General features: G+C 39.9%; 1 protein-coding gene across 2 annotated transcripts in view; it reads right to left on the bottom strand.

Annotated features, from left to right (window-relative positions):
* Positions 1-18,822, bottom strand: part of HTR4 (5-hydroxytryptamine receptor 4) — a 155,460-nt gene that overhangs the window by 126,117 nt on the left and 10,521 nt on the right. For both annotated transcript variants that reach the window (XM_027081665.1, XM_027081666.1), the window contains exon 2: positions 4,169-4,241. In XM_027081665.1, the coding sequence (XP_026937466.1) occupies positions 4,169-4,194 (26 nt within the window). In that variant the 5' untranslated portion in view covers positions 4,195-4,241. The remainder of the gene's footprint in view (positions 1-4,168; positions 4,242-18,822) is intronic.

Raw genomic sequence — 18,822 nt, 5'->3', positions numbered from 1 at the left:
TCTAGGTGCGGCGAGCAGGAGCTACTCTTCATTGTGGTGTGGGCTTCTCATTGCGGTGGCTTCTCTTGTGGCGGGGCATGGGCTCTAGGTGCACAGGCTTCAGTAGTTGTGGCATGCAGGCTAAGTAGTTGTGGCTCGCAGGCTCTAGAGCGCAGGCTCAGTAGTTGTGGGTGCACAGGCTTAGCTGCTCTGTGGCATGTGGGATCTTCCTAGACCAGGGCTCGAACCATGTCCCCTGCATTGGCAGGCGGATTCTTAACCACTGTGCCACCAGGGAAACCCAGCAAGTTAGTTTCTGATGTTTATAGTCAATAACACTGGTAGATATGCAATAGCAAGGATCATGGTGAAATAGCAAACTCAATTAAATGAAACCAAACAAACCAAAAATTAAGTAACCAGTATGACCTGACAAAATACTTACATGCTAGACATTTTATTTAGCCCTAAGTGTCAACTAGGACTTCTCTGTTCCTTGATATGTGGGGAAAATTGGCTGGAGACTCTCAATTCTATAGCCCGCAGAACTCTTTCTCTCAGATTTCAGATTCACACTCATCCTATGCCTTTGGGTTGTTCATTCTCACACATGCATTCTCTCTTCCAAACTACGTTTACCCAGACAGGAATGTCAGGCATCTCACCAATTTACACATGCGCGTGTGCGCGCGCACACACACACACACACTCATATAAAATATCTGTAGTATAGTAGGAGGCAGTGTGGTTTTATGACCTTGAGCAGTTTACTTAACCTCTTCGTACCTTAATTATCACACATTGTAAAATGGGGATAATAATGATGTGCCTCAGAGGATTGTTTTAAAAATTAGAAGGATAATACACGTTAAGTTTATAGCTCATGATGACCTCACACATAGTAAACATTCCACACTCTTTTCCTAGCCAAGGTAGAAAAATTTGCTGAAGAACTCAGTGTTGGGAGAGGTCAGCACACATCATGCATTTTTAAACAAACAAACAAAAAGATGCAACCTAACTCCTCTCAACGTCTTACAGCCACCACGCAGCTAGATATCCCACCTTCTGCTAAGCAGGATCCAGACTCTCCTTCTCTGAATCTTCTCTCTTCCTACCTTCTCCCTCCTCTGGTCACTCAATTTCCTGTCTTCAGAGCAAGTTAAAAAATTCCTCTCCTGTGCCAGGGACCCAGACCCTTTGGCTTTCACTCTATACAGGCACTTTACCAAGTGAAGACATTTCCTTACCAAAAAAAAATTTCTGGTTCCTATTCTTCAAATGATAAAATTTACTCTATCTAGTTACTCCTAGAACATGGGTTTCTGGACCCTAGTCATCTGCATAGTACCCTTGTGATTTTTTTCACATTCATTTATTAATGAATATTTTTAAAGTACATATTATTTTTCTTTTTTTCCAGCATTATGGAGATATAATTGACTTACAGCACTGTATAAGTTTAAGGTGTACAGCATAATGAGCTGACTTACATATATCATGAAATGAGTACCACAATAAGTTTAGTGAACATCCATGATCTCATACAGATACATAATTAAAGAAATAGAAAAAAAATACTTTTTCTTGCAATGAGAGCTCTTAGGATTTACTCTCTTAACAAGGATGAAGGCAGGTAAAAGATGCAAACGCCTAAGTACAACGTGATAAATATAATTAACACTGCTGTATAGGGACTTCCCTGGTGGCACAGTGGTTAAGAATCCGCCTGCCAATGCAGGGGACATGGGTTCGAGCCCTGGTCTGGGAAGATCCCACATGCCACAGAGCGACTAAGCCTGTGCACCGCAACTGCTGAGCCTGCGCTCTAGGACCCACGTGCTGCAACTACTGAGCCTACGTGCTGCAACTACTGAAGCCCGCGTACCTAGAGCCCGTGCTCCGCAACAAGAGAAGCCACCAAAATGAGAAGCGCACGCACTGCAACAAAGAGTAGCCCCCGGGCTTCCCTGGTGGCACAGTGGTTGAGAGTCCGCCTGCCGATGCAGGGGACACAGGTTCATGCCCCGGTCCGGGAAGATCCTACATGCCACGGAGCGGCTGGGCCCGTGAGCCATGGCTGCTGAGCCTGCGTGTCCGGAGTCTGTGCCCCGCAACGGGAGAGGCCGCAACATTGAGAGGCACGTGTACCGCAAAAAAAAAAAAAAAAAAAAAAAAGTAGCCCCCGCTCGTCACAACTAGAGAAAGCCCACGTGCAGCAACAAAAACCCAAAATGGCCAATAATAATAATGATAAAACACTGCTAATAATTTTTTTCTTTAAGTAAAACTTACTTTCAAATTTTAAGTAAATGTATTTTAAAAGAAAACTCTATTTCACTACTATCAGTGGCAAAATAGTATTACCACCATAAGGTTACCTTAAAATAAATATTTTTTTAAAAATAAAACAGATATTCATGTACCACCTAAAATCATCATGCATTACTACTGATCCATGCATCACGATTTGGTAAATAAAGGTCCTTTACTATGGACACCCAGAGGGTGGGCTGAGAAGGAAATGGCTGGAAAGTCTGTGGCACTTGCATGTTACTAATATTGTGGGTAGAGATGGGGAGTAGGTGAGGATGAGCATACGCTGACGGGATCAGGTTAGAAATCAAACAGAGAGGATAGTCCAGAGACAAGATTCGGAGGGGTGATATCATCTTGTAGCCTGCATTGCAGATCTACAGCACCCAGGAGAATGGCTAATGTTCATTTAATTGAATTGTATTCTGCTATTAGAATCCAATGCTGCTATAAATAAACGTTGAAAAGCTGGAAATGTTAGGGATCATACTATCTGAATCATCCAGAAAGAAGTACTGATTTTAACCAACTGATCCAGTTTAATACAATGTCTGAAACTTAAAATAATTTGATAAACTTATCACCATTGACACTGCTCACTTTGGCCTTTTAATTAATAAAAATAAAATGGAGACTCTCTAGATTCCACTTTGCTTTCTCTGTGCAAATAATGCCACAAATTTTCAGAGGAAAATTAAGTATGTGGTACTGGCCTAAAAATCTCTGTTAAAGTCCTAAGACTGCACCAAGTCAGTGTGTTTGGTAAATATCAAAGTCCACGATGCTTCCATTGGGAGTGTAAAATGTTTTACTGCTGAATATAGAGTCTCTGTGCATACCTAAGTGTACTAGAACATCACCCTATTTGAAATATATGTACAATTACTGGCTGATCAATAACTCTTTATTAAATACCCACCATGTGCCAGGGATTATTCATGAGACATATTCTATCTTTAAGGAACCCCTGCATTGGGGTGATAGTACATCTTTGCAGCTCCAGTCACATTACACTCGAGTTTCTGTGTGAGTTTCTGTCAAGATATTTGACAGCTCCATTTTGTCACAGCGTTCTCCTACATCAAACACAGAGGCATAGTGCCCCTGACCTATACCTGAAATGTGCTTTCCTACAGATCTCAAATGAAAGAAAAACTGCTCCTGTGATTGCACCAAGAATGTATTTTTTGAGCATGTCTTCCAGCTACTGATATCGATGATATCTTCAGCCTCAAATGCCAATTCATAATATTTAAGCCTTATTGAATACAATTTTCTCCACAATATTTGGTTGTACCGAATAAAATGCAGCAAGCCTTTAAAGAAAAAAAAAAATCCCTAGAAGCCATCCTATTATTTGCTTTCCAAGGGTTGCAGGAAATTACAGAAAAACAAAACAAAAATCATTTAGCTTTATGTAACTATACCATGCAACCATCATGTCACATAATCTAATGACCTGGTTGATAAAAGAAGTGGCAAACTAGCACTTGTCACAAAAAGCTATTTAAACATATATCTAAAGTTTAGATGTACAGATAAATATTCTTAAGCTATTTTTACCCCCATTTAAATACATCTTCTTTCTTCCTATTACAGAGATGAATATCTATTTTCATGGAGGAGCATCTCCCGTAATGCAGACTTTTAGTATAGGCATCTGGAATCATTTATAGCCATATTATATTTATCATTTAAGCAGAAATGAAAAAACATTAATAATCAAACAGTACCACACTCACAATTATGTAAGAAATATTGAAGAAAATCCACATGTATTAGCTTTGTAACTCTACTACAACAGACTTTTCAGAGACCTTAGAGTTCAAATGACCACAATTTACAGCACAATATATACAGAAATGTAACATACCTCACATTAGCATCAAGTTCGTCCATTACAGGAAATAGGCATGGGTGAGTTGGATTTCAGTGTGCACAGGGTACTATAATGGGGAAATAAAAAAGAGATTAGACAAAAATGTAATGTAGGAAAATAAAAGTCGTGAAGGGAACAAATGCCAAATAATCATTGCTTCCTAATTATTAGGACTTTTGTAGCATGTCAGAAAAGTATTTAATAAATAACACTACAGCAAAAAGCTATTGGCATACTGAGGTATGGCACAGCTGAGTACTGCAAAAAGTTTCTTTACATTTGACTAATCTCTTAGAGATTAAAACGTAGAAGTATTTCTTTTTACTCCATGTTTAATCTTTATTTTTTGCTCTTCCCAGATACATAGCTTGTTTATATGATCTGCATTAGGACACTAGTTGGTGAAAACAGGTAACTGCATTGTTATGATTAAAATAGTACACTGCCTAAAATGGTCAGCCATCTTGTTTCCTATGAGGATTTTTCAGATTGTTTTTTTAAAAAACCCTTTTTGAGGATGGATAAATCTCTGAGAATCTAGTAAACTCCTGAGAACCCTCTTCCTAGAAAAAAAAAATAGATGTGCATGTACATACATACACACTTTCTGGGGAGCCCGTAATTCCTTGAGGCCCCTCCATGAACCCCAGGCTAAGAACTCACAATTGAAGAGGAATCAACTTTCAAACTACTGTAAGTTCCTCTAGCAGAGACCCTCAGAAGACCTTATACCCTTTAATGGATGGACACTCACTGATCTCCACCAAGTCAGCTCTCTGAACTGGCTGTGTGTTTCAGTTTTCAGAAGAATTCCTATATTTTTCACCACATTTGTTCTAAAACATGGTGAACCAGAGAATGTAGGGGTGGATCTCAGTCTGTTTCTTTTGGGGTTACCCTAAGCAAAACCCTTTCTCCTTCTAACTTCATCCTCTACTTCTCAATAAACAGAAGGGATTGGAAGAGATGATCTCTGGGTTTACTTCTAGCTCTGACATTCTATAATTCCATCTGCTGGTTTTCCAATAAAATTTTACAGGGAAGAAACTGTAAATCTGTTTATCTACATAAAACCATGAAACTCAGCCTGGGCCCTTGGATTCCTTGGTCAGGGTGAACCAAACATATATGCCTGGCAGCCAGGAAAAGAATGGCAGGCCACCAGAGCTGGAAAGGACATGGATTTCTCTGTGTTTTTCAAAGTTTATTCTTTAAAGCCTCTAAGATTAACAAGGGCTCCCAAGGGCACTTCTGGGTTTGTGACAGGTATGAGGAAGGCTCAGCCTACAGGACTCAATCCCCTACTCTGATCTCAAGCAAAGCACTTCTGTCTACTTCTATCTCTTTTACATTTTGAATCTGGAATAATCTTTTATTTGAAGTACATAAGTACAAAGCCCTAACTACTGAAGCGGCAGGGTTCCATCCTTTGTACTCCTCTATCTAAAATCATTCCTGAAGTGAGATGATGCGTGTGCACATCTATTTTTTTTCTAGGCAGATGATGATCAAGAGTTTACTAGATTCTCAAAGGGATACGATTACCCACCCTCAAAAACGGTTTAAAAAAACTGAAAATACTCATACTATTTTAATCATAACAATACAGTTACCTATTTTCACTAGCTAGTGTCCTAATGCAGATTGTATAAATAACCTATGTTTCTGGAAGGAGCAAAAAATAACAGATTAACATCCATTCCCATTGCTTAAAAGTCTGTTCACTAGAGATTTCCAAAGTTATAAAGTCTAGGCCTTTCCCACACTCATATCACCTACCTGACATCTCAACTTGTATGATTAAAAAGCATTTCAAACTAAACCCTTCATTTCCCACTCCAGCACAAAAACCTACTCCTCCCCTAGTATTCTCCATCTCAGTAAATGGCTCCACAATTTATCCAGTCGCACAGATAAAACACATTTTTTCACACCCTACAATCAAACTATCAGCAAACTCACTCCCTCTGCTTTGAAAATGATTCCTCAATCTGACTTATTTTCATTACCTCCAAAACCAGCACTGGTCCAAGCCACCATCTCCTTTCCCAACTGGTGTCCTAACTACTCTCCTAACTTTCCTAACTGGTCTCCTGCTAGCTCCACTATCATCTCTTCTCCCCATGGTAGCCAGAATATTTTTTAAATGGAAGTCAGATCATTTCTTGCCTATATAAAATTCTAGTGGCTTTCTGTCATGCTTAAAATAAAATCCAAACTCCTTATCATGATCTGGTCCCAGCTCCTCTCCAACTCAACGTTAGCCATGCCCCACCCCCTCACCACCTTTGAACTCTTTGGTTTTGTGTCTTTCCTTGACCATCACAGTAGGCTCTCACCTCAGAGCCTTTTCACTTGTTTCCTCTCCCTGGAATGCTACCATGTAAATCACTCCCTTACTTCCTTAGGGACACAGGAAATAAGGCTGTCACTTCCCTGACCATCTAAATAAAATTTCAGACCTCATTTTCTGAAAGTTTCCGTCCTCTGTATCCACTCTATTTTTTTCTTCTTCGTACACACCTTATATATACGCCATTGCTTCTTTAGTAGTGATCTATCTCTCTTACTAAAATATAAGTTTCAAGAGGGCATAGTTATATCTTGATCACTATTATAACCTCAGTGCCTAGAAAAATGCCTAAAGTATTCTCTTCATAGATATTTCTTGAGTCAACTAAGTAGTTAATTCGTTTTGCAAATGAGGAAACTGAGGTTTGAGAGCTTGTGACTTTCCCTCTGGGAGGTAGTATATGAACCACTCCAGAATAAATACTGTAATTTTTAAAAGTATCAAAAACCAGTTCATCTTATTTATTTACTCTTTACTAAGTATTAACAAGTGCCAAATCCTGTCTTTTTCGTTCTCCTCCAACCTCTGAGACTTTATGTCTATTGTTAGATGAAAAGACTAAGGGTCAAAGAGGTTAACTGACTTGCCAAAGTCACACAGCTAGCACTTAACCAAACTGAGAATTCAATCCAGGGTTGTGAATTCTGAAACTCAAGCTTTATCTTGCATAGCTTTTGTCATCCTATCACACTTCCTCCCACTGTTAACAAGGGAAACTCCTCATGAAACTGAATATTTGCTTTAATTTTCTGCTGACCATTTATTTCCTCTTTCTCTGAGAACAGTGCCTTGATTTTCCTTTGTGGAATGCCTCCCCTGCCTCAATCCCACTGATGAGCACATGACCAGGACTGGCCAATCAGAATAGTCCATTCTCTAGCCACAAGGATTCATTAACTCACCAGCTAGACTGTAAAGCCAGCCCTGGGATTTTTGCTAGAAAGAGCCTGTCTTTCCCCTGCTGTAGCTAAACTGATAGACTTTCAATTTAAAGCTGATGGTGGCCATCAGTGCCACTTTGTGGGGAGAGCTTTTCTGAAAACGAAGCTAACATCCAAAGGAAAACAGAGTTGCAACACTGAGAATGCCGAGTCCTGATGAGATAATTTGAGGCTTAAGGTCTAGCAGTGTCTTAAGACAGTTTTATACTTAAACTTCCCAATTATATTGAGCCAAAAAATTCTCTTTTTTCCTCTGTAAGCCAATCTGAGTTGGGTTCCAACCATTATTTGAAACAAACAAAAAAATCCTTAGTTATATACAAGAAAATCCACATTGTATTTGTATACAGATGAGAAGGAAGAAAAGCTGGAAGGAAAACAGTTAAAAGCTAGCTAAAGTTCATTCATTGAAACTGCATTTGAAAATGTTACAACATGGGGAAAATCATATATTCATAGCAATGTACATTGTTATATTTTGATCATGGAAACTCAATGAGCAAATTTAAAATGACTGCCATTTAACAAGCCAGTGAGAACATGCATTTTGTTAGAGATAAAGGAACAGTAACAAAAGAGAAGCTGGTGATTAGTACTTATCCTGAATTGATTCATCGATTATAGTCTGCTATTTTCTGCCATGCTCACCAGGGATATCTAATCTGAGCTGTGATTATAGGGACACCACTTGCTGGGAAGACTGCTCAGAGTGACAGGTGTGTGCAAGGAACCATGCTTTTATGTTGCATACTTATATTTCTGACTCCTTAACAAAATACTACCCAGTTAATTAAAAGTACAATCAACTGAGAGCATCTCCCATGCTCAGATATAAGCTATATAATATCCCTTCTAAAAGTTCTAATTTGAAATTCAATTAGACCTCGTGTGCATATGGTACACGTGCATGTCTGTGTATGTGTGTGTTTTAATGATAGTCATGCTGTATCCTTATCTCCTTCAGAGAAACACTCCTAGATCATCATAATCAGAAAAAAAGCACAGCAAGTCCTGGGAAAGGGGTGGAAGAGGGAGCCAAATAAACCCTTCTACCATGTGAGGTACAAATGAAGGTCTCAGTATTATCTCAGCAATAGGACATCAGGTCACTAATTACTCAAAACACTTTATCTGTCACAAAAGTAAAGCAACATACAACTCCAGCAGATTCCTTGGAGCTTCTTTTCCTTGTTGGATACATTGAGACTGATCTTTCCTCAAAATGGGAGGAGAAGGAGGAGGAAGAGGTGAAATTCTTTATGCCACCAAATGCTGATTCCAACCCTTAGTTTTTCTGGCTTACAAATTTTAAAAAACTAAAGGGCAAACCCCGAAGGTAAGCACACCCCATCTTTACCCTTGTTCTTTTACTCAGAATACTCTGAAAGATTGCTGTGGAACAGCTGTTAATGGTTAACAGAAGGTGTGTAGTTGCATCTCTATTATGAGAAGTGTGAGCACAGGGCTCACCTGTAAATAGTCCCCACCTATTGGAGTGAAATATTGATGTAGTTTGGTACAGTGCCAACATCTGCCAACTTGGAGCTATGTCATAACCTCAGTTTGCTTTGCTGCACTTCGGTTTTTTTCCTTTGGTTTTGGCCGCATGGGCGGATATTCATGCATAACTGTGCATGGATTGACCACGTTTCTTTATAGAGTATGCCTACATGGGTTAAATTTCCACATCAAAGGGCATATTCCAATACCTTTGTTTTGGACAAGTGTCAGGAATAAGTAAAACATTATTTATCTTAATTGCCAAATTGAGGGTGGGAGCTTGGCACAATGGAAGGAACACTGGACCAGGAGTCACTTAGCTTGACCCGCTACTAACTCACTGTTCCTATTCTTAAGCAAGTCTGTTCATCAGTCTAGGTCTCAACTGTCCCAACTGTAGAATCAACTAGGCCAGAGAGTACTGGACAGGGTGAACAAAGGGAGAAATTTCAAGGAATTAGAACTTCTCGGAAGTTAAAGGAAATTTTGAAAAGGTGAGTTGCTTGTCATTAGAGGCATTTAGGCAGCTTGTGGGTAATTATTTAAGGATGTCTAAACAAGAAATGTGATTCTGGTGACTGATAAGGTTTCTTCCAATGCTAAAACTGTAGGACCGTGATAGTCTGTGTTAGTTCTGCTCAAATCCCCAGCAAAAGACCAAGTGTTTTGAATGATTTTCCAAATTAAAAAAATGTATGAGCAATTCACATATACTGTCCCAAACAGGCTCCATCTCCTGAGCATGATCACAGACATTTCGGAACAGGTGGGACTAAAAGAAGAGCAATGTAATGTGCAATTAACTAAAGCCAGATATTCGCTAAGAGTTAGCTGTCAAATTCTTGTTGTTGGCCTCATCACCTCATTACCCTAACTCACTACCAGCCATATGTACCAAAACAGCCAATCTCACCAGGATCAAACACACAAGCATTCCCCCAAATAGTCTTCTGCATCCCATGGTGATCATGATTTCCTAGTAACCTTCACTGTGATAAAAACTCTTGGATCATCTGAAAAATTGCAACCGTGCAAATTCTCACTAAATGGAAGAAAAAGAGCCCTCTTCTTAGCTATTTACTATGACTTTGTTTTCTGGGAAATATTTGGAATTTATAGGATGTTATTTCACCATTTTTTTTTTTTACTTCAATCAGCTGATCATACCCTCTAAAAGAATTTCTCTCTGTAAATTAGTCCTGAAAACATTTACATTATTTGTTTATCTAGACACTAAGTGATGGTAGTTCACAAGTGCAAATGCATATAAACCATGAAAAAAAAGAGTCTGTATTCCAGGAGCTGGATCTTCATTACAAGTGTCTCTTTCTAGGGCTGGTAGTCAAAATGCCACTTGTGCTAAGTCATCTAGAAAGATTTAGTCTAAATAAAAACCTTCTAGCTGTTTCATTTCCATAACTGAAAATCCAAACAGATGCCAACTCAGTTACACTTAAGGGACCACCATGCTAATATATACAATGAGCATGCAAAATGGCTTTTAATTTTTTTCAAAATAATTAAGAATATTCTTTCTAGGTAAGAAAACATTTCTCAGCTATAGTCCCTTTATTAAAAAACTGATATTGAAAATAGCCCTTAACCAATGAAAGAATATTTAAGAGGCATACCCATTCTACCTCTGGGGAAAAAATGGATTACAGGAAATGTAAAGGAGGAATATGAACTTCCATTTCATGTAGAACTGAATGGAGTATATCTACAGCATTTCTAGAAATCATATTTTTTTAAGGTATAGATCCCCCACCACCCCCAAATAACATGATGAGGACTGTGAGGTTACAAGAAATCAGATCCAATTAAATGTGGATCTGGATATTTCCTGAAGAAAAAAAGATTCAAGTCATTTATTTATATATTTATTTTTCTGATCACTTGATTAATGTCCCACTCCCAATATGGCCACAGGTTCTACATGGAAAGAGACACAGTACGTGCGCGACCAGTATTTTTGAATGAATGGCTTGACATGATATGAAAGTTCAACTTAATTAGAGAAGCAAGTAGCCTTGTCTTTGTGTTGCCAAAGGGGAGATAGTGGGAGTCTCAAGAGAAGTTTGAACCGCATTATGAGGTAAATCATCTGACATCAGAGCTGTCCAATTGTTGACCTGTGTGCCTTGGCAAGTAACAAGGTCCACCTCAGTGGGAGGCTCAAACAGAAGCCAGAAAACCATCCGTCAGTCACGTTTGAGGGGACGAAGCAAGTCTTGGATGATTCTGAATTCTGATGAAATCCAGGAATGCAGCAAGAGCAGAACTAAATAAGAGACTGTTTACTGTAGAGCAGTGGTTCTCAAGTTTAAGCATGCATAAGAATCACCTGGAGGCTTGTTAAAACACAATGGCTGAGTCCTACCCCCAAGTTTCTGATTCAGTAAGTTTAGAATGAATAATTTGCATTTCTAACAAATGCCCAGGTATTGCTGATGCTGCTGTTCTTGGGATGACTCCTTAAGGTAAAACATAGATCTCCCAAAGTTTTCTCATGTCTCCTGGAGAAAGCACATGATATTAGGCAATAGGTGGATAGAAGTACCATTGGATCATATGGTAAAAAAATGTGTTTATTCATTTTCTTTTTTAATCACTGTTGTTTACACTGAAGAAAAGGATTCATATACGTGTTAGCTTATCTTCGAGTCCTTCCTGATATTTGGTAATCTCTCTTTTATAATAAAAAACAGGTTGAAGGTTCACAGTCTTTTGTTAGAAACACTACTGTCTTACTGGGGTCCCCCTAAGAAGCAGATCTTGAGGTGAGGATTAAATAGATGCACATAGTTGATTTGGCAGGTGCAGGTACACTGGCAGGGAAGTAATGATACAGGAAAGAGGATGAAAGGCAGCTTATAAGACACTGAAGCTTAATCCCACAGGGAACTTCTGGGAAACAGTGTAAAACGTATGCCTCAGAATTATCCTGGACAAATGGGGAGGGAACTGGGGTACTGATACTCCCACAGACATTATGTATTGCTTAAGAGCTGTCCACAGGGGGACATGGATTCCCAGGCATCTCCAGTCCATTCTGCTTGTGAGAAAGGTTGATTTCAGCAGACTGAGGGCAGCCCTCCAAAAATTATGTTGGTTCATCATTGGAAGTCAGGATGGTATACACAGAAATGGTAAGGGGATCTGTGGGAAAATGGGAGGAACAGTTGATAGTATCTGCTCCAACTATTTAGCTGAAATCTGATACACTGTGTTTTTTGCATTTGTTTTTTACAGTTACCTTCCATCTCTTGCAATTGGTACTGGTTTCCACTTATAATTTTCTTTCTCTGTAAAATAAATTTATTTAAGGAAAACTAATTGATCTAAAGAAAAGTGCTATGTAGATAATGCTCCAGATGCTTGCATGAGAAGGTGGCAAGAATCACAAGGGTAGTACTCAAATGACCGAAGTTTGGGAAATGCTAGCATAGTGGTTTAAAGCAGAGATTGGCAGTTGTTTTTTTGTTTTTTGTTTTCTGTAAAGGGCCATTTAGCAAATGTTTTAGGCTTTTTCAAGCATCAGATCATTATCACAGCTACTCAACTCTGGTGTTATAGTATGAAAACAGCCATAGACAATACATAAATGAATGAGCATGACTGTTTTCCAATAAAATTTATTTGTGGACACTGAATTTGAATCTCATATAATTTTCACTTGTCACAAAATAGTATACTTCTTTAGATTTTTTTCAACAATTACAAAATGTAAAAACCATTCTGAGCTCGCAGGCCAGTCAAAAACAGGCAGCCAATCAGATAGTTTGCCAGCCCCTGATTCAAGGCATCAATTACCAGTATGCCCTTGGACAAATTACTTACTTTTCTTAGCCTCAGTGGCCTCATCTGTATAACAGGGGTAAGCATAATACCAATATTACAAGGTTACTGCAAAAAATAAATGAAAATGAATACTTACAAAGCAGGTGCCCAGAAAGTTCACAATATAATGTTAGCCAGCTATTGTATCAAGGTAGTCTCCAGTTTGGCAGTGCCTCAGTCATTGGAGTCTATATGTTTCATACTCTACTTCTCCACAAAGGCAGCTAGGCACCTGGGGGCTGATCACCCCTACTTTGGGATGTGGTTACAGAAATTATTCTTCTTCTCTACAGAATAGGTCCCTGAAAGCTGAACCTGAAAATACCCAAAGGGTTTTGTCACCACCGATTTCAGAGGCCTGGAACTGGGAGCAGGTCAAGCCAAAATCTGCATTCCATCTAAATTAAGCTTCCAAATTAGTGTTTTGTATCTCGCAGAATTATGCTACTGACAGTAGTGGTTCTCAAACATTCGAATACCTAAAAATCACTTGCAAAACTGCAGATTCAGGTGCCTCACTCAAAGAATATCTGAATCACCAGGTCCAGGAATCTGCATTTTAACAAATGTCTCAGTGATTCTGGTGCAGATAATTCATGGACAGCAGTTTGGAAAACACATCAAGGTTGGACTGCAATCCACCAGGTGAGCACGCCCTTCTGAAATCCTCTTTAATTGTTTTCCTGTATCTGTTTAAATGCCTCATCAGCTGAGAGACCAGGATTACAGTATTTGCTATGCATGCCAAAAGAAAAGTCTCCGCCAGCATATATACCTCTTCTGTCCTCACTCTTTTCTATTTCTCCTGAACCTCCTGGAGTAGAAAGCAGTGTATACAGAACTCTCTACTTCAGATATCATGTGATGATTATCATATACAATTAAGGACGCCAGTGCAATCTCAAAGGACGTGTGCTATTTAGAGCTTAGATGTAAATTCTTGGGCAGAAGCTGCATCTTTACTGGACTAATAAGATGTTACCTCCCAAAAGGCTGCTGCCCACAGTTTCCTACCAATAGTTCCCCAAAAAACCTCTTGGAAAATATAAAACCAAACCATAGATTTTAAAGGGGCCCACTTAACACAGAAGAGAAGACTCCTGGGGAAGAAGGAGGAGAGGAGTAATGACATGTTTCTGTAACTGATATTTGTTTAACACATACTAAGTACCAAATTTTTCACATGCATTGCCTCATTTCATCTTCACATCATGCTACAAAGGAGTACTACAATTATACCATTTCACAGACAAGGAAACTGAGGCATAGAAAGAAGATGTTATCCAAGGCCACACCAGAGCTCAGACCTTTCAACCATTAAGTTATACCATAAAGGATCCAGATCAACTTTTCCAGTTCAGTTTTATTAATTAGATATTTATGTAGCTCATCAAAACTTACAGAATGTCTACTGCCACCTGAAAGAGAATAATTTTTTTTACGAAAGCCCAACTTTGTTCATAGCAGTATGTGACACTGAGTTCCTCATTTTGCTTCCATAAGCACAAAGTCTCCAGCTGTTCAACATGTTTAAGATATCCAGCCCACCTGTCTTGCATATCTGCTATAACTCATGAAGTTCAAGTAAGATAACACATGTGAAAGTTCTCTGAACACTGTAAAAAGTTATCTAGAATGATAATTTCCCAGCCTATCATTTCCACAAATTATTTTAAAATGTTGAGAAGGAAGAGTGTTTTGCAAAATCATCTGTGTCAAAACTCAGGTTTTCCAGAGATTTGGTAGGTTGTAAAGTACCTATATTTGTGAAGCAGAAGAAACACTGCTTCTATGTGGAAAGTAGACTATCACGGCTCAATGCAATGGAAATTTCAGGAGCTTGAGAATCAGATGACCTGGGTGCTGGTCATTGCCCTGCCACTAAGTGACCCTGAGTGAGTCTTTCTTTCTCCCCTTCCAGGAGATACAATGCTGCTTGGCGGTTAAGAAAATGGTTTGGGGGAGTCAGAGCAACAGCATTAAATCCACTACCTCCTCAGGAATGACGTTAGGCAAGTCATGTCACCTGTCTTGGTCTCAGTTTCCCAGTGATAAAAACGAGAATTAGAAACAACAGCTTAAGAGAGACCTTCAAGATGGCAGAGGAGTAAGACATGGAGATCACCTTCCTCCCCACAAATACATCAAAAATGAGGAAGAGCTCCTACAGAACACCTACTGAACGCTGGCAGAAGACCTCAGACTTCCCAAAAGGCAAGAAACTCCCCACGTACCTGGGTAGGGCAAAACAAAAAAGAATAAACAGAGACAAAAGAATAGGGATGGGACCTGAACCTCAGAGAAGGAGCTGTAAAGGAGGAAAAGATTCCACACACTAGGAAGCCCCTTCACTGGTGGAGACAGGGGTGGGAGGGGGAGGAGGAGGAAGCTTTGGAGCCACAGAGGACAGCGCAGCAACAGGGGTGCAGAGCGCAAAGCGGAGAGAGTCCCACACAGAGGATCGGTGCCGACCAGCACTCACCAGCCTGAGAGGCTTGTCTGCTCACCTGCCGGGGCGGGCGGGGGCTGGGAGCTGAGGCTCGGGCTTCGGAGGTCAGATCCCAGGGAGAGGACTGGGGTTGGCTGCGTGAACACAGCCTGAAGGGGGCTAGTGAGCCACAGCTAGCCGGGAGGTAGTCCGGGAAAAAGTCTGGACCTGCCTAACAGGCAAGAGACCATTGCTTCGGTGTGCACGAGGAGAGGGGATTCAGAGCACCACCTAAATGAGCTCCAGAGATGGGCGCGAGCCATGTCTATCAGCGCAGACACCAGAGACAGGCATGGGACGTTAAGGCTGCTGCTGCAACCACCAAGAACCCTGTGTGCGAGCACAGGTCACTATCCACACCTCCCCTCCCGGGAGCCTGTGCTGCTCACCAGTGCCAGGGTCCCGTGATCCAGGGACAACTTCCTCGGGAGAACACAAGGCACACCTCAGGCTGATACAATGTCATGCCAGCCTCTGCAGCTGGAGGCTCACCCAACATCCGTACCCCTCCTTCCCCCTGGCCTGAGTGAACCAGAGCCCCCTAATCAGCTGCTACTTTAACCCCGTCCTGTCTGGGCGGGTAACAGATGCCCTCAGGCGACCTACACGCAAAGGCAGGGGCAAATCCAAAGGTGAAACTCAGGAGCTGTGCAAACAAAGAAGAGAAAGGGAAATCTCTCCCAGCAGCCTCAGGAGCAGAGGATTAAATCTCCACAATCAACTTTGATGTACCCTGCATCTGTGGAATACCTGAATAGATAACGAAACATCCCACAATTGAGGTGGTGGACTTTGGGAGCAACTGTAGACTTGGGGTTTGCTATATGCGCCTGACTGGTTTCTGGTTTTATGTTTATCTTAGTTTAGTATTTAGAGCTTATTATCATTGGTAGATTTCTTTATTGATTTGGTTGCTCTCTTCCTTTTTTTTCATATATAGACATATATTTTTTTTTCTTTTTCTCTTTTTGTGAGTGTGCATGTGTATGCTTCTTTGTGTGATTTTCTCTATATAGCTTTGCTTTTTACCATTTGCCCTAGGGTTCTGTCTATCCATTTTTTTGTTTTTTGCTTTTTGGTTTTTTAGTATAGTTTTTAGCACTTGTTATCATTGGTGGATTTGTTTTTTGGTTTGGTTGCTTTTTTCTTTCCTTTTTTTTATTACTTTTTAATTTTTTTATTTCTAATAATTTACTTAAATTTTCTATTTTAATTATTTTATTTTATTTATTTGCATTCTTTCTTTCTTTTATTCTCCTTTTCTTCTGAGCCGTGTAGCTGACAGGGTCTTGGTGCTCTGGCCGGGTGTCAGGCCTGTGTCTCTGAGGTGGGAGAGCTGAGTTCAAGACACTGGTCCACCAGAGACCTCCTGGCCCCACATAATATCAAACAGCGAAAGCTCTCCCAGAGATCTCCATCTCAAAGCTAAGACCAAGCTCCACTCAACAACCAGTAAACTACAGTGCTGGACACCCTATGCCAAACAACTAGCAAGACAGGTACACAACCCCACCCATTAGAGAGGCCGCCTAAAATCATAATAAGGTCACAGACACCCCAAAACACACTACCGGACATGGTCCTGCCCACCAGAAAGACAAGATCCAGCCTCATCCACCGGAACACAGGCACCAGTCCCCTACAGCAGGAAGCCTACACAACCCACTGAACCAACCTTAGCCACTGGGGGCAGACACCAAAAAAAACGGGAACTACCAACCTGCAGCCTTTGAAAAGGAGACGCCAAACACAATAAATTAAGCAAAATTAAAAGAGAAACACACATCAGACGAAGGAGCAAGGTAAAAACCCACCCAACCAAACAAATGAAGAGGAAATAGGCAGTCCACCTGAAACAGAATTCAGAGTAATGATAGTAAAAATGATCCAAAATCTCAGAAATAGAATGGAGAAAATACAAGAAACATTTAACAAGGACCTAGAAGAACTAAAGAGCAAACAATGATGAACAACACAATAAATGAAATTAAAAATTCTCTAGATGGAATCAAGAGTGGAATAACTGAGGCAGAAGAACGGATAAGTGACCTGGAAGATAAAATAGTGGAAAAAACTACCACAGAGCAGAATAAAGTAAAAGAATGAAAAGAATTGAGGACAGACTCAGAGACCTCTGGGACAACATTGAAAACACCAACATTCAAATTATAGGCGTCCCAGAAGAAGAGAAAAAGAAAAGGACTGAGAAATTATTTGAAGAGATTATAGTTGAACACTTCCCTAATATGGGAAAGGAAATAGTCAATCAAGTCCAGGAAGCGCAGAGAGTCCCATACAGGATAAATCCAAGGAAAAACATACCAAGACACATATTAATCAAACTATCAAAAATTAAAAACAAAGAAAAAATACTAAAAGCAGCAAGGGAAAAGCAACAAATACCATACAAGTGAATCCCCATAAGGTTAACAGCTGATCTTTCAGCAGAAACTCTGCAAGCCAGAAGGGAGTGGCAGGACATATTTAAAGTGATGAAAGGGAAAAATCTACAATCAAGTTTACTCTACCCAGCAAGGGTCTCCTTCAGATTCGATGGAGAAATTAAAACCTTTACAGACAAGCAAAAGCTAAGAGAATTCAGCACCACCAAACTAGCTTTACAACAAATGCTAAAGGAACTTCTCTAGGCAGGAAACACAGGAGAAGAAAAAGACCTACAATAACAAACCCAAAACAATTAAGAAAATGTTAACAGGAACATACATATTGATAATTACCTTAAATGTAAATGGATTAAATGCTCCAACCAAATGATATATACTGGCTGAATGGATACAAAAACAAGACCCATATATATGCTGTCTACAAGAGACCCACTTCAGACCTAAGGACACATACAGACTGAAAGTGAGGGAATGGAAAAATATATTCCATGCAAATGGAAATAAAAAGAAAGCTGCAGTAGCAATTCTCATATCACACAAAATACACTTTAAAATAAAGACTATTACAGGGCTTCCCTGGTGGCACAGTGGTTGAGAGTCCGCCTGCCGATGCAGGGGACATGGGTTCGTGCCCCAGTCCAGGAAGATCCCACATGCCACGGAGTGGCTGGGCCCATGAGCCATGGCCGCTGAGCCTGCGTGCCCGTGCTCTGCAACGGGAGAGGCCACAACAGTGAGAGGCCCGCATACCACAAAAAAAATAAATAAATAAAAAATAAAATAAAAACTATTACAAGAGACAAAGAAGGACACTACATAATGATCAAGGGATCGATCCAAGAAGAAGATATAACAACTGTAAACATTTATTCAGCCAACACAGGAGCACCTCAATTCATAAGGCAAATGCTAACAGCTATAAAAGGGGAAATCGACAGTAACACAATTGTAGGGGACTTTTAACACCCCACTTTCACCAATGGATAGATGATCCAAAATAAAAATAAATAAGGAAACACAAGCTTTAAATGATACATAAAACAAGATGAATTTAATTGATATTTATAGGATATTCAATCCAAAAACAACAGAATACACTTTTTTTTTTTTTTTTTTTTTTC

This window comes from Aethalodelphis obliquidens, unplaced genomic scaffold (genome assembly GCF_003676395.1).
Source record: "Aethalodelphis obliquidens isolate GAN/ISIS:26980383/991018 unplaced genomic scaffold, ASM367639v1 scaffold45, whole genome shotgun sequence".
NCBI lineage: Eukaryota > Metazoa > Chordata > Mammalia > Artiodactyla > Delphinidae > Aethalodelphis > Aethalodelphis obliquidens.
This window is presented reverse-complemented; position numbering and strand designations above follow the sequence as displayed.